The 13,671-nt window shown below is 39.3% G+C and overlaps 2 protein-coding genes across 2 annotated transcripts; both read left to right on the forward strand.

The window, feature by feature from the left end:
• Positions 1-2,015: 2,015 nt before the first annotated feature.
• LOC115371698 (odorant receptor 131-2-like) lies at positions 2,016-2,942 on the forward strand. Its single transcript, XM_030069172.1, has one exon. It carries the CDS (start codon positions 2,016-2,018, stop codon positions 2,940-2,942), a length of 927 nt encoding a protein of 308 aa, XP_029925032.1.
• Positions 2,943-7,265: 4,323 nt separating this feature from the next.
• Positions 7,266-11,332, forward strand: LOC115371699 (odorant receptor 131-2-like). The gene is made up of 2 exons (XM_030069173.1): positions 7,266-7,304; positions 10,448-11,332. The coding sequence occupies exons 1-2, from the start codon at positions 7,266-7,268 to the stop codon at positions 11,330-11,332; spliced, it is 924 nt and encodes a 307-aa protein (XP_029925033.1).
• The last annotated feature ends 2,339 nt before the right edge of the window (positions 11,333-13,671 follow it).

Below are 13,671 nucleotides of genomic sequence, written 5' to 3' on the forward strand. Positions count from 1 at the left end.
GATCTGAATTTCACATTCATCATATAGTTGTCTAAGTGCTGCAACATCTGATGATTTTTTAACAGGGGCAAGGTTCAACAGTTTGGACATATGTGCACTAATTACAATGTCTTTTCTTCCAAAACGGTTCTGAAGTAATTCCACTGCTGCATCATAATTCCTATCAGTCATGCTTAGTCCTGCTACAGCTCTTGCTGCTGTTCCAGTCAGATAGGATCTCAGGTAGCTGAACTTCTCCCTCTTGCACAGTGCGTCATTCTCATGAATAGCCGTTTCATACTGGGACCAGAATTCTTGCCACTGGCTTACTTCTCCGTCATATTTTTCTATCACCAGTTTCGGCAGTTTAACAGTTTGTCTGCTTTCTGATCTTACTGAACCAGAGTTTGCATCACTCATCCGCTCACTCACGGGGTCCCGTGTCGTCCTAATGAGCCTATCGACCCGGGTTTTCAGTGTGATGATGCGGTCCTGGTAGTCCTGAGTGGTCGCAATCTCTGCCTCCAGTTCATCCGTCGGCGTTTCCTCCTCGATGCCGTTGTCCAAGTCCGTTAAAGTTTCCTCTTTGATCGCCAAAACTGACAGCATTTCATGGAGTTTGTCACAGTCAGGTTCATCTTTCCTCACCTCCTCTTCCATACGAGTTAACAGTTTCGTTGTGGAGGTGCGGATCGTCTTTCGTTTCTTTTTCATCCGTTCATAGTGCTCAGCCATCTCCGCTGATAACGGCAGTTAACAGTAGCTTCCAACTTTATCAACGTTCAGAGTCTTTTGTCTTGAATTCCTGGGTTTCGGCACCAAAAAATGTTGTGAAAAATGTTGGAGCTTCTAAAAAATGACAGTCAACACCGCTTCTCATTCAGGCTGATGATATTTACTGATAAAAAAGTAATGCTGAACAGTTACAATGAGGAAACAGACGCGACATAAAAGGAAACGAGAGAGCAAAAAAAACTAACTGATCCGTTGCTTAGCAACCTAAAGTTCTTTTGTTGCAACTTAACATCCAAATGCTACTCTAACTGAAGACAACACATTCCTAATTCAAATAAAAACATTTGTTATTGTAACCTATATTATTATTATTAGTCTATTATTATTACTCTATTGTCAGAGAAAAAATATTTACAACAGACAGCAAGGGGTCAAATGCCTTGAAATGTGACAATTTAATTTCTGTAGCTGTTCTTCTTTAAAATGTTTTAAAAGGTGCATTTAAGGTGCATTTAAGGTAAGCAATGTTTAATGGCTGCAGCAACTAAAAATGAAGATATTCAAAGGGTAGATGGTGTGATGATTTTTTTGTTTGTTTGTTTGTTTGTTTGTTTTGTCACACCCCTTTACAAAGCTGCACTCCCTCCAGGAAAACTATGCATTAAGGATTAACCACTGCTGATTTGTTAGATTAGACTGACACATGTAATGATGTCATGAACACATGGACCTCGTATATGAAGGGTATGCTGAGCCAGTGTTTGATTCATTTGTCTCATTCACTTGCATGACAACTCCATATAGTTAGATGTATTAAGACCAAAGCAGTGTAAGCTCCTGACAAACATGTAAGTATTTTTGGTGCATATCAAACTGACAGTGAATTGATTGTGTCTTTAACTGTCCTTGCTCTGTGTTTTGTTCTCAAATAGTTCTTTTTAATTATTGTTATACAATTGCTTTATAGATTAAATTATGGTATGCTTTTTGCATCATGTTTAGTAATTACATTTAAATGTCTAAAGTAGTTGACAGTGACTGTGTTTCAGGCAAATCTATCTATCTATCTATCTATCTATCTATCTATCTATCTACTGAAACACAGGCATCTGTGGCATCTGTCTATCTAGATAGATAGATAGATAGATAGATAGATTTTTTTTCAAAGTCTCATTCTTAAACAGCTTCATGCATCAGGATTAGTAAAAGTGCTGTTTATGATATTAGTATAGAATTATAGGAAATGGTTTGATGTCTTTATGTGTGCCCTGCCTTGACAGATACTACATTACATTGTGGCCATGAATAACACAACAGGAGCAAACCTGCTGGTGCTGTTTCAGAAGCCTGTAAAAGTTGTGTTTTCCTTAATACCATGTCTATTCTTTCTGTATGTAAATGGTGTCATGCTGTTTACTTTGATGAGAAAGCCTCTCTTTCAGGAGTCCGCCCGCTACATCCTCTTTGGTCATTTGCTCCTCATAGATTCCCTACACCTTATAATGTCTATAGTGGTTTACCTCTTTGCTGTGACCAATGTCAAAATGAATAGCTTTGTTTGTGCTTTTGTGATTTCACTGAGTCGCACCATCACAGATATTTCACCCCTCAACCTTGCTGTAATGTCTCTGGAGAGGTATGCTGCCATTTGCTTCCCACTGAGGCATGCTGAGATTGCCACCAACAGGAGGACACGCATAGCTGTCGCTGCCGTGTGGACACTGGGCTCTTTAGACTCACTCATCAAACTCTCTGTGTTTGTCAGTCTGGAGAAAAAAGCTTTAAACATGCAAACTTTCTGCAGTGCATACAGTCTTCCGCAAAGAGGAATTTATGAAATGTTAAACCAAACCTTCACCATAATGTATTTTCTTTTGGTTGGTATCATTATCATTTACACATACATTGCTACTATAGTTGCCGCAAGGTCAGCCTCGTCCAAGTCATCAACAGCCAGTAAGGCCCACAAGACGGTGCTCATGCATCTGCTTCAGCTATGCCTATACCTTGTCTCCACTACATTTAATATGATTAACACTACTGTATACTGGAACATGATGCCTGTGGTGCGCCGACAAGTTCAGTATGTCCTGTTTATAGTCCTTATCATTTTCCCTAGATGCTTGAGCCCTCTCATATATGGCCTCAGAGATCAGAGCTTCAAACATTACTTCAAATACTATTTTTCATTTGGCCTCAGAAATCCAGTAAAACCATTTGACAAATGATGACACTGTAGATGGTGTGATTTTTTCTGCCACAGAGCAGATATGTAAGCATCAACCTAGATTTACAGTAGGTTTTCTGCTGCTTGAACTTCAAAATAAACATATGTAATGACATGTGTCACTGTGTCCTTTGATTTAGTGTATGGTAAATTGAATGATTAGGTGCTAATGTCAAAGTTGAATGCATTTGCTTTTTCAGATGGCCAAATACATAAACCAAGATGATTTCAATTTTCTGAGGGAGATGTTAGCGTGCGTGATCGGATTAAGATAACTTAGATGGGTATGAATAATTTAAATTAGAACCAAGTTTTCTAGTATCTGGATAAAATGTGGTCAGTGTGTTTGAGGGCCCTGGATTAACCCAAGTTTAACTGTACAGCCTGGCAGGAGTTTTATTTTGCAGGACACAAAAACATGCATGTGAAAAAGATGAGTCAGACAATCATGAACTCACATACAGCTCTATAACTAAAGCTGTTTTTTCTCTGTTTATTTGTAGAGTAATACAACATGTTTTTCAACTCAACCCTTCAAGTTAAATAAATGTCTTCTGTAAAAAAAAAAAAAAAAAAAAAAAATTCTTTCAAAAGTGGTTAACTTTTTAGGGTGCTAGATGGATTCTAAAAAATATGACATTTTTGAATTTATGGCAAACTTTGATGCCACTGTGATAGCCTTTTGAAACTGACAGTGCTTTTTCTCAATTTTCTTAAGTACACAATGTATCTGGTGAAACTTGCTGTGACAGAAGGCAGTGATCTACAATTTGTACTGTACTTTTGTAAACTGAGTTGACAAAGGGATTAAACATTCCACTGGAATAAATGACGTCACATCTTTTTCATGATAAAACATGTTTTAGCATGTGTCCTTGATTAGCGTTACATGACCCTAATGAGGGCCACATGCTGAAATGCATTGGTTTCAGGAATTAACTCAGTATTGCAGGCATTACTTGATTCCTTTGATTCTCACTTTCCCTGCCTTTTCCATGCACCATGTTAATAAAACATGGCTTTAATGACTGAATGTACACTGTATTTATCCATGATGTCAGAAAGACCGCATCTATAAACAGCTGCAAAAGAGTCACTTGCCTAGATTTTTACATTATTTCTGCACTACAGTTACTCAAAATGCAATTAGGCTATTTGAGATATTCTTTTTATTTGATGCAAAGTAGTCTTTCAAAGTCAAGTTGTAGTTGTAGGGAGTTGCAGAAATTCCTGTATACTATCAGCAGAAAATACAGTACTGCTGTACATCAGTAAAGACAGTGTCAGAGGTTCAGGTCTTGTTATTGTTTAAGAACAATACACATTAACACACATTAAACCAATCAAATGAGCCCCTGTCCTTGCCTTTAAATGCGCTGCGCAAAGGCGTAATGAAAGTTTACACAACTGACATGGAGGAAGAGAGCAGCAGCCAAGGAGGTTGCTAGGAATTCTGGGCTCCCTGAAAGAATAGCAGTGTGGGCTCCTCCACCCCATTCATTGCCACTTTTTTAACTGTGTGTGGGCCCTAGTGGGCCGTGGGCCCTTAGAATTGTCATCACCTTTCCCCCCTATACGACGGCACTGGCAGCAGCAACACACACTCAGGACAATGAGGCCAGTCTTGGCTGCTGGAATGATGCTGGAGCTACCTGCCATCCATCTGTCCATCCATCCATCCATGCATCTATCCTTAAATTTGTCTTCCTCATTCCCCTGTCTTTCCATTACCTACCTGCCTCGCATCTCTCTTTTTCCAGCTCTGTCAACGTCTGTTAAAGTTATTGATTTTTATGAGCAAATATAAATTTAACAGTGAAGCCCCCATTTTTCATGAATGTTTTTACCTCAAAGGATAATCCTTGCCATCTTCATATAAATACATGTTTGTTTTGCAGCTTTTGACTCCATCACTTACTGAAGCAACAACCCACTAGAGATTAAAACAAAATCCGGTTCATGAAAGCTTTTACATTCACTGTAAGACCGAACAGTCTCACCAGGTCAAACAAGATGAGATGTATTAACTTATAATTTAAAAACCAACCATTTCAACACAAACGGGCTGAGTCATTTAAACAAATTTCCAGTTTTAAGTTTACATTCATTTACAACTTTGATAATTATGATGTATTGTACTCAAATCATCTGACAGCAACTCCTAAACCACGTGATGACGTCACATACGTCCGTACGTGCTTCGACGCTGATTCGACGTGCCTGTCCGGCAAACTGGGAGTTTGTCCAGAGAATCTCTAATATGGGAAGAAGTGCCACTCTCGTCTAACTTCCGGGTCTCGGAAACACGCCTCTGTCCATGTGAGGGCGCTCGCGGACGAGTGCAGAATGAATGGGAGTCTATGGGGCTACACCCCTAAAAATCCATTTTTCTCTGGAAATAATTTTTTGTCAAGTAATTTGAATACTGTTTAAGTTCACCTATATGTTCTAAAAAGCCGTTCAAAAAGTGTGATGACATCACACTTTGAGAGGTGCTGCTTTACGGCGATTTCCAGAGCCCGTCTCCGGAGAGCAGACGGAGACACTCGAGAGAGCCCGTCTGTGCTATATTAGACATTCTCTGTACACACAAATATCAATTTTGATGGAAAAGTCCTCCTTAAGATGGGGGTTCCCGTTTCTCTTGGTCTTCAGGTGCCATCAAGTGGGATCCCTCGTTGTAAACAGCTGCAAGTCCGTCACTGACCAATCAGCATTCATTAGCAAATGCTAGCGTGTTATGGCCAACAACAGCCCAAACTGTAGGGAACTGAAAGGATATAAGTTCTCGCTAATTTCACTTTTAACCTATAATCCATACTGGACTTTCAGAAACTACAACAGTATTTGCGATTTTTCAACCATAAAGCATGACCTGGTTACTCAAGATAAGAGCTTGTGAGAATTTTTGTGTAGTGGTCTGCTATTTGTCCATAACAATGATGTATTTGCTGCAAGTATTTTTGGGAAATAGCTGTGGCAGTTTGGGGTCACAGGTAACATCTCTGTTCTTGTCCGCAGATGTCGCAGTCTGACGAACCAAACATCGATGACGTACCAGTTGGGCTCCTCTTGATCAGTGCCAATTCAACAGATGCTACATTCTTCTGCCCAGAGAGGATTGCAGTCATGCTTGAGGGTAACATGGTTATTGATCTCCCCACATTTGCTGATGCATTTGTCATGCTTTTTGCACTGATTTATGTGCTGCATCTAAGTTACCCAAAAGCCTTGGCCAATACATTTGACTTTACCCAGAAAGTCTTGATGGGCCTGGAGGATGGGAAGCTGAAGCCTAGGGTGTTGAGCCTTAAAAATGCCATTTTGGAAGTGGAGTAATTTCATGTGTATGGCAAACAAAAACAAAGTTGCTCCTTTACTTGATCCTCCTTTACTTGATACATTTGCACAGGATGCACTTGATACAGTTTGTTTTGTTTTGTTTTTTCTTTTTTGAAAACATCTTAGAGATCTGTTTCTACAGTATTCTCAGTGAATTTTGAATGTGTTACTGTTCAAAAGTGATTTTTGCTGTAGTGTTTGTACTGTATGGATGTGTATAACAGAAATGGCTACAGCAGTACAAATATCTTTTTGGAAAACAGTTTATGTTTTGGAAGTAATGTAAAACAAGTAGTTTCTTAGTAGGGCGTTCATTTTTTGCTGTACTGTACTGCTGTAGCCATTTCTGTGGTATCGTTAATGTATGGGTGATGATCAATGAACAGAACTGTTTATGATAATATTGGATTTGTAAGGCATAGTTTGGGTATTTTAACATGAAGTTGTATTACATCCTGACCATTTGTTCAAAAGAGTAATCCTCAGCTGTAGCTGCGAGAGACAGAGTGAACAATAAATGGTGGTGCCACAGTGTAGGTGTAGGTCCAACTTCAGTTCGCACTTCTCTGTCTCTCTTCTCTCTCTCTGCCTGTTAGAACTCCATCTGATGAAGTTCGGCACCTGTATATTCTGGTTCATAAAGCTATCCCTTTGGCTCTGCTATTGTCTTCATCACTTGTTTCATAGTCAGACATGTTAACGTTAACTATTCGAGCATGTAAACACTGAAACAGCTGATGGAGAGGTGCGCAGCTCTCAGCAGGCAGCAGCGTGCAATGATATGAAGGGAGAGAAAATAGCGCCACGTGAATGTGAGGTCTGACTTTTTTCAGGACACCGGTTTTGTGATTACTCTTTTGAACACATTTTTTTTTTTTGAAGCAAAACACTTTATCTTTGTGACCCCAACAAACTAGCCGGACTACCTACTACAACGCCAGAACTCTGCTCGCAGGATGCAGTGGGGGAAAAGTCACTGTTGATGCACAACACTAATGGTGAGGATGTCATACAACTTCATGCCAAAAAACCTGAACTATCCCTTAAATGATTTTAGCGATTTTAAGCTCTTCAAATTTTTTAACTAACCAAACAGATATTACTGTCTGTTTATTTTATCAATAAACAGTTTTCTTAATTGATTTTTTTTTCTCCCCCCAGAAAAATTGTGTATTTGTAAAATCACATGTGTTTGTCCACTCATAGATGTGGTGGTTCTTTCCTCCGGCCATTTCCTTAGGCCTTTGCACTGTTTTATAAGTACTACCAGTGCTGTATTTTTGATGTTACTGTTGCAGTGTTTGTACTGTATGGAAGTGAATAGGGTTGGCGATATCCTATATACGGTGACAGTTAACAGTTAGATATATTGCCATGTTCATAAGCATGCAATTCCTTTTATTTTTATATACATAATGGTTATGGCAATATTGGATTACTATAATTTTGGCATCAGTGTGATGAAATGCTTGGATTGTCGGATTGTACCTGTACCATGAAAGGAGTTTGTCCACTTCTAGGATTCTAGGATAATCCTCTTGCCATTTTCTAAAGGCACTTGCACTGTTACTTTGCTGTTACTTGCTGTTACTTAATAGAAGAGTAACTTGTATTTAAATTATGTTAATCTGTTTTTAATGTTTACTCAAAGTATGTTTGTATTTTGTAGTCAAAGCTACTTAATACAATTTATGTATTAAGTTTCATGTTTCTTAACATGGAATTTTAAGTTACAACTAAGTGAAATATTTAAGTATATTGAACTTAAATAAGTTAAGTTAATTTAAAGTGAACATTGTCTTGCTAAAAAATTAAATGTTTTATGTCAAACATATCAAATATGTTTTAGTTAGTTATACTTAATTTTAATTAGTACTCTGAAAACAAAAATACTGAGTAGAAATAACAAAATAAAGAAGAGTTTCTTAACTTAAAAAAAGTAGTAAGTTTCACTTTTACCTAGTAAAAAGTACTTAACCAAATATGTTTACTTAACTTACAAAATTGATTAAGTGTCACTTCAAAAATTTTATGTAATCAGTTACAACAATTTTTTTGAGTTGAATTAACTTATCCGGTTTTTACAGTGTTCGCTGTTCTAAATGCCCAGTGTCTGGCAAGGAACTGATGCATTTTACATTTTCGATTTGTGTGGAATATTTAGATATGGAAGAGGAACTGAGTAGTTAACATGAGCAGCGCCAGACACCATGACTGGAAAAAAGACATCACCGTACTGGACACATTGTTTGACTGACAGGTGATCAGGTTGGCTTTCCATTGCGCATGCCAAACGGTGTCAATCTCCTTTGATCTGACATCAGATATGACGGGACAATCGATACTGAGATAAATTTATGTGCTGATTGAGATAGTAGCATTGAATAGTGGTTTTTGTGGGTATTTATTGCATTGTTAATGTGCCTGACATTCTGGAAACCTGCCTGTGAGGTTCTGGTGACACATGCGCACTGCCCGCCTATCAGCCAAACTTCCACTACACCGGCTGCGCTGACTGTAGACCTGATTTCAGCGGGCGAGCTTTGAGCGCACCTTCGGCGACGCCTTTTGGCACGAAACTGTCACTACGCCAAGCTGAATCTGTCGACACCTCCCCCTGCTGCGCCGCCACTGCCATCTCAGCACACCTCGGTCTGCCAAACTACCAAACTGAGCGCGCCTCGGGTTGCGCTGCTCGAAAATAGTTCTGCGGGGGGTTCGCCTCCCTGCGCCACCCTGCACCGCGCCGGGAAACAAGAGGCCATAGACTCTAACTTACAGAAACCTCAGTCAGATAAAGCATCAGTGAGTCAGGCAGACTAAACTAACAGATTCAACTAAACAAGTCCTCTGGCCCTGCACTCTCTCTGCTACAAGGAGGTGGAGAAAGGAGGTTAACAAGGGATGCATTTTGGTCATTTTACCAACAAGGGTTATGGCATCCCCCTTCAAATCGCCTACTGAGTCCACCTGAGCTGCATGTTATTGGACTGTGGGAGGAAACCCACACAAACATGGACATAACATCATTCATACAGAATAAGACCAAAGCTGAAATTTACACCAGGACTCTCTTGCTGTCATGTGATCGGGCCACCATGACGCCCCACAACAAATATCACTAGATGCACTAGTTGTCAGCATTACACTACATTTATGTTTTGAAGATACTGTCTCACAAATAATGCTATTTTACATGTAATTTTCCTGTTTTACAATTGCAGACAAAAAATGCTGCTTTAAGACAGCAAGGGGTCAAATGCCTTGAAATGTGACAATTTAATTTCTGTAGCTGTTCTTTAAAATGTTTTAGAAGGTGCATTTAAGGTGCATTTAAGGTAAGCAATGTTTAATGGCTGCAGCAACTAAAAATGAAGATATTCAAAGGGTAGATGGTGTGATGATTTTTTTGTTTGTTTGTTTGTTTGTTTGTTTGTTTTGTAACACCCCTTTACAAAGCTGCACTCCCTCCAGGAAAACTATGCATTAAGGATTAACCACTGCTGATTTGTTAGATTAGACTGACACATGTAATGATGTCATGAACACATGGACCTTGTATATGAAGGGTATGCTGAGCCAGTGTTTGATTCATTTGTCTCATTCACTTGCATGACAACTCCATATAGTTAGATGTATTAAGACCAAAGCAGTGTAAGCTCCTGACAAACATGTAAGTATTTTTGGTGCATATCAAACTGACAGTGAATTGATTGTGTCTTTAAATGTCCTTGCTCTGTGTTTTGTTCTTAAATAGTTCTTTTTAATTATTGTTATACAATTGCTTTATAGATTAAATTATGGTATGCTTTTTGCATCATGTTTAGTAATTACATTTAAATGTCTAAAGTAGTTGACAGTGACTGTGTTTCAGGCAAATCTATCTATCTATCTACTGAAACACAGGCATCTGTGGCATCTGTCTATCTATCTAGATAGATAGATAGATAGATAGATAGATAGATAGATAGATAGATTTTTTTTCAAAGTCTCATTCTTAAACAGCTTCATGCGTCAGGATTAGTAAAAGTGCTGTTTATGATATTAGTATAGAATTATAGGAAATGGTTTGATGTCTTTATGTGTGCCCTGCCTTGACAGATACTACATTACATTGTGGCCATGAATAACACAACAGGAGCAAACCTGCTGGTGCTGTTTCAGAAGCCTGTAAAAGTTGTGTTTTCCTTAATACCATGTCTATTCTTTCTATATGTAAATGGTGTCATGCTGTTTACTTTGATGAGAAAGCCTCTCTTTCAGGAGTCCGCCCGCTACATTCTCTTTGGTCATTTGCTCCTCACAGATTCCCTGCACCTTACAATGTCTATAGTGGTTTACCTCTTTGCTGTGACCAATGTCAAAATGAATAGCTTTGTTTGTGCGGTTGTGATTTCACTGAGTCGCACCATCACACATATTTCACCCCTCAACCTTGCTGTAATGTCTCTGGAGAGGTATGCTGCCATTTGCTTCCCACTGAGGCATGCTGAGATTGCCACCAACAGGAGGACACGCATAGCTGTCGCTGCCGTGTGGACACTGGGCTCTTTAGACTCACTCATCAAACTCTCTGTGTTTGTCATTCTGGAGAAAAAAGCTTTAAACTTGCAAACTTTCTGCAGTGCATACAGTCTTCCGCAAAGAGGAATTTATGAAATGTTAAACCAAACCTTCACCATAATGTATTTTCTTTTGGTTGGTATCATTATCATTTACACATACATTGCTACTATAGTTGCCGCAAGGTCAGCCTCGTCCAAGTCATCTACAGCCAGTAAGGCCCACAAGACGGTGCTCATGCATCTGCTTCAGCTATGCCTATACCTTGTCTCCACTACATTTAATATGATTAACACTACTGTATACTGGAACATGATGCCTGTGGTGCGCCGACAAGTTCGGTATGTCCTGTTTATAGTCCTTATCATTTTCCCTAGATGCTTGAGCCCTCTCATATATGGCCTCAGAGATCAGAGCTTCAAACATTACTTCAAATACTATTTTTCATTTGGTCTCAGAAATCCAGTAAAGCCATTTGACAAATGATGACACTGTAGATGGTGTGATTTTTTCTGCCACAGAGCAGATATGTAAGCATCAACCTAGATTTACAGTAGGTTTTCTGCTGCTTGAACTTCAAAATAAACATATGTAATGACGTGTCACTGTGTCCTTTGATTTAGTGTATGGTAAATTGAATGATTAGGTGCTAATGTCAAAGTTGAATGCATTTGCTTTTTGAGATGGCCGAATACATAAACAAAGATGATTTCGATTTTCTGAGGGAGATGTTAGCGTGTGTGATCGAATTAAGATAACTTAGATGGGTATGAATAATTTAAATTAGAACCAAGTTTTCTAGTATCTGGATAAAATGTGGTCAGTGTGTTTGAGGGCCCTGGATTAACCCGGGATTAACTGTGCAGCCTGGCAGGAGTTTTATTTTGCAGGACACAAAAACATGCATGTGAAAAAGATGAGTCAGACAATCATGAACTCACATACAGCTCTATAACTAAAGCTGTTTTTTCTCTGTTTATTTGTAGAGTAATACAACATGTTTTTCAACTCAACCCTTCAAGTTAAATAAATGTCTTCTGTAAAAAAAAAATCTTTCAAAAGTGGTTAACTTTTTAGGGTGCTAGATGGATTCTAGAAATATGATTACATTTTTGAATATATGGCAAACTTTGATGCCACTGTGATAGCCTTTTGCTTTTTCTCAGTTTTCTCAAGTACACAATGAGGACCACATGCTGAAATGCACTGGTTTCAGGAATTAACTCAGTATTGCAGGTATTACTTGATTCCTTTGATTCTCAGTTTCCCTGCCTTTTCCATGCACCATGTCAATAAAACATGGCTTTAATGACTGAATGTACACTGTATTTATCCATGATGTCAGAAAGACCGCATCTATAAACAGCTGCAAACAGCTGCCTAGATTTTTACATTATGTCTGCACTACAGTTACTCTAAATGCAATTAGGCTATTTGAGATATTCTTTTTGTTTGATGCAAAGTAGTCTTTCAAAGTCAAGTTGTAGTTGTAGGAAGCTGCAGAAATTGCTGTATGCCATCAGCAGAAAATACAGTATTGTTGTATATCAGTGAAGACAGTGTCAGAGGTTCAGATCTTGTTATTGTTTAAGAAAGGACAAACAGTTCAAACACTTGGGGCTCTAGTTTCCCGGCGCAGCGCAGGGTGGCGCAGTGAGGCGCACCCTGCGCAGAGCTAGTTTCGACCAGCGCAACGCGCGAGGCGAACGGTTTCCAAGTTTCGCAGACGGATCTGCGCCGAGATGGGAGTGGCGGCGCAGCAGGGGGAGGTGTCGACAGATTCAGCTTGGCGCAGTGACAGTTTCGTGCCAAAAGGCTTCGCCGAGGTGCGCCAAAAGCTCGCCTCCTGAAACCACGTCTACTTTCGGCGCAAGGCGCAGCGGGGCTGGCGCAGTGGAAGTTTGGCTGACAGGCGGGCAGTGCGCACACGTCACCACAACCTCACAGGCAGATTTCCAGAATGTCAGGCACAGTAACAATGCAATAAATACCCACAGAAACCACTATTCAATGCTACTATCTCAGTCAGCACATAAACGTATCTCCATATCGACTGTGCCGTCACAACTGATGTCAGATCAAAGGAGATTGGCACCGTTTGGCAGCGTAATGGAAACCCAACCTGATCACCTGTCAGTCAAACAATGTGTCCAGTACGGTGATGTCTTTTTTCCAGTTATGGTGTCTGGAGCTGCTCCTGTTAACTACACAGTTTTTCTTCCATATATATTTAAATATTCCACTCTGGGTTTCCGTTATCCGGTAATCACCGGACTATGACTGGTAAAATCTGCCAAAGTCCGGTAATTTTTAAATGTCCGGTGAAAATATTCACAATTTGAATTTTATTAAAACAGTCAATTTCCACGTAATTTTATTTGTAATTAAAAAAAAAAAATAGACTGCGTGATCCCTGTCTCCGGTGTACCAGAGGGAGAGAGAGGGTTTTTTTCTGCAGAACCGGATCAAAACAGCGCAGCAAAGTGGCCTGGGGCAGAACAAGGTCACAAGACTGATGCGCATTGCAAGTTGCGGAGAGACACTTGAGACTTTTGATTTTAATTCAGCTGATGAATTAAGTTTTTATTGCATCTATTTGATTTCAAGTTGGCAGCACGCCGCGTTATTAAAATGATATGAGCCCATTTTTTTGTTTGCAAATTGTAGTTGCAATTGTATGCAACGTTCATGTTAAAAGAGCACAGGCTTGTGCAATATTTATTTATTTATTTTAGACGTTACGCACGTGAGTCAATTGACGGCACTAACTTAATTTGATACAGCCTGCTTTTCAATAAAAAGATTACGCTATAAATTGACATGCC

Source organism: Myripristis murdjan, chromosome 14 (genome assembly GCF_902150065.1).
Source record: "Myripristis murdjan chromosome 14, fMyrMur1.1, whole genome shotgun sequence".
Taxonomy (NCBI): domain Eukaryota; kingdom Metazoa; phylum Chordata; class Actinopteri; order Holocentriformes; family Holocentridae; genus Myripristis; species Myripristis murdjan.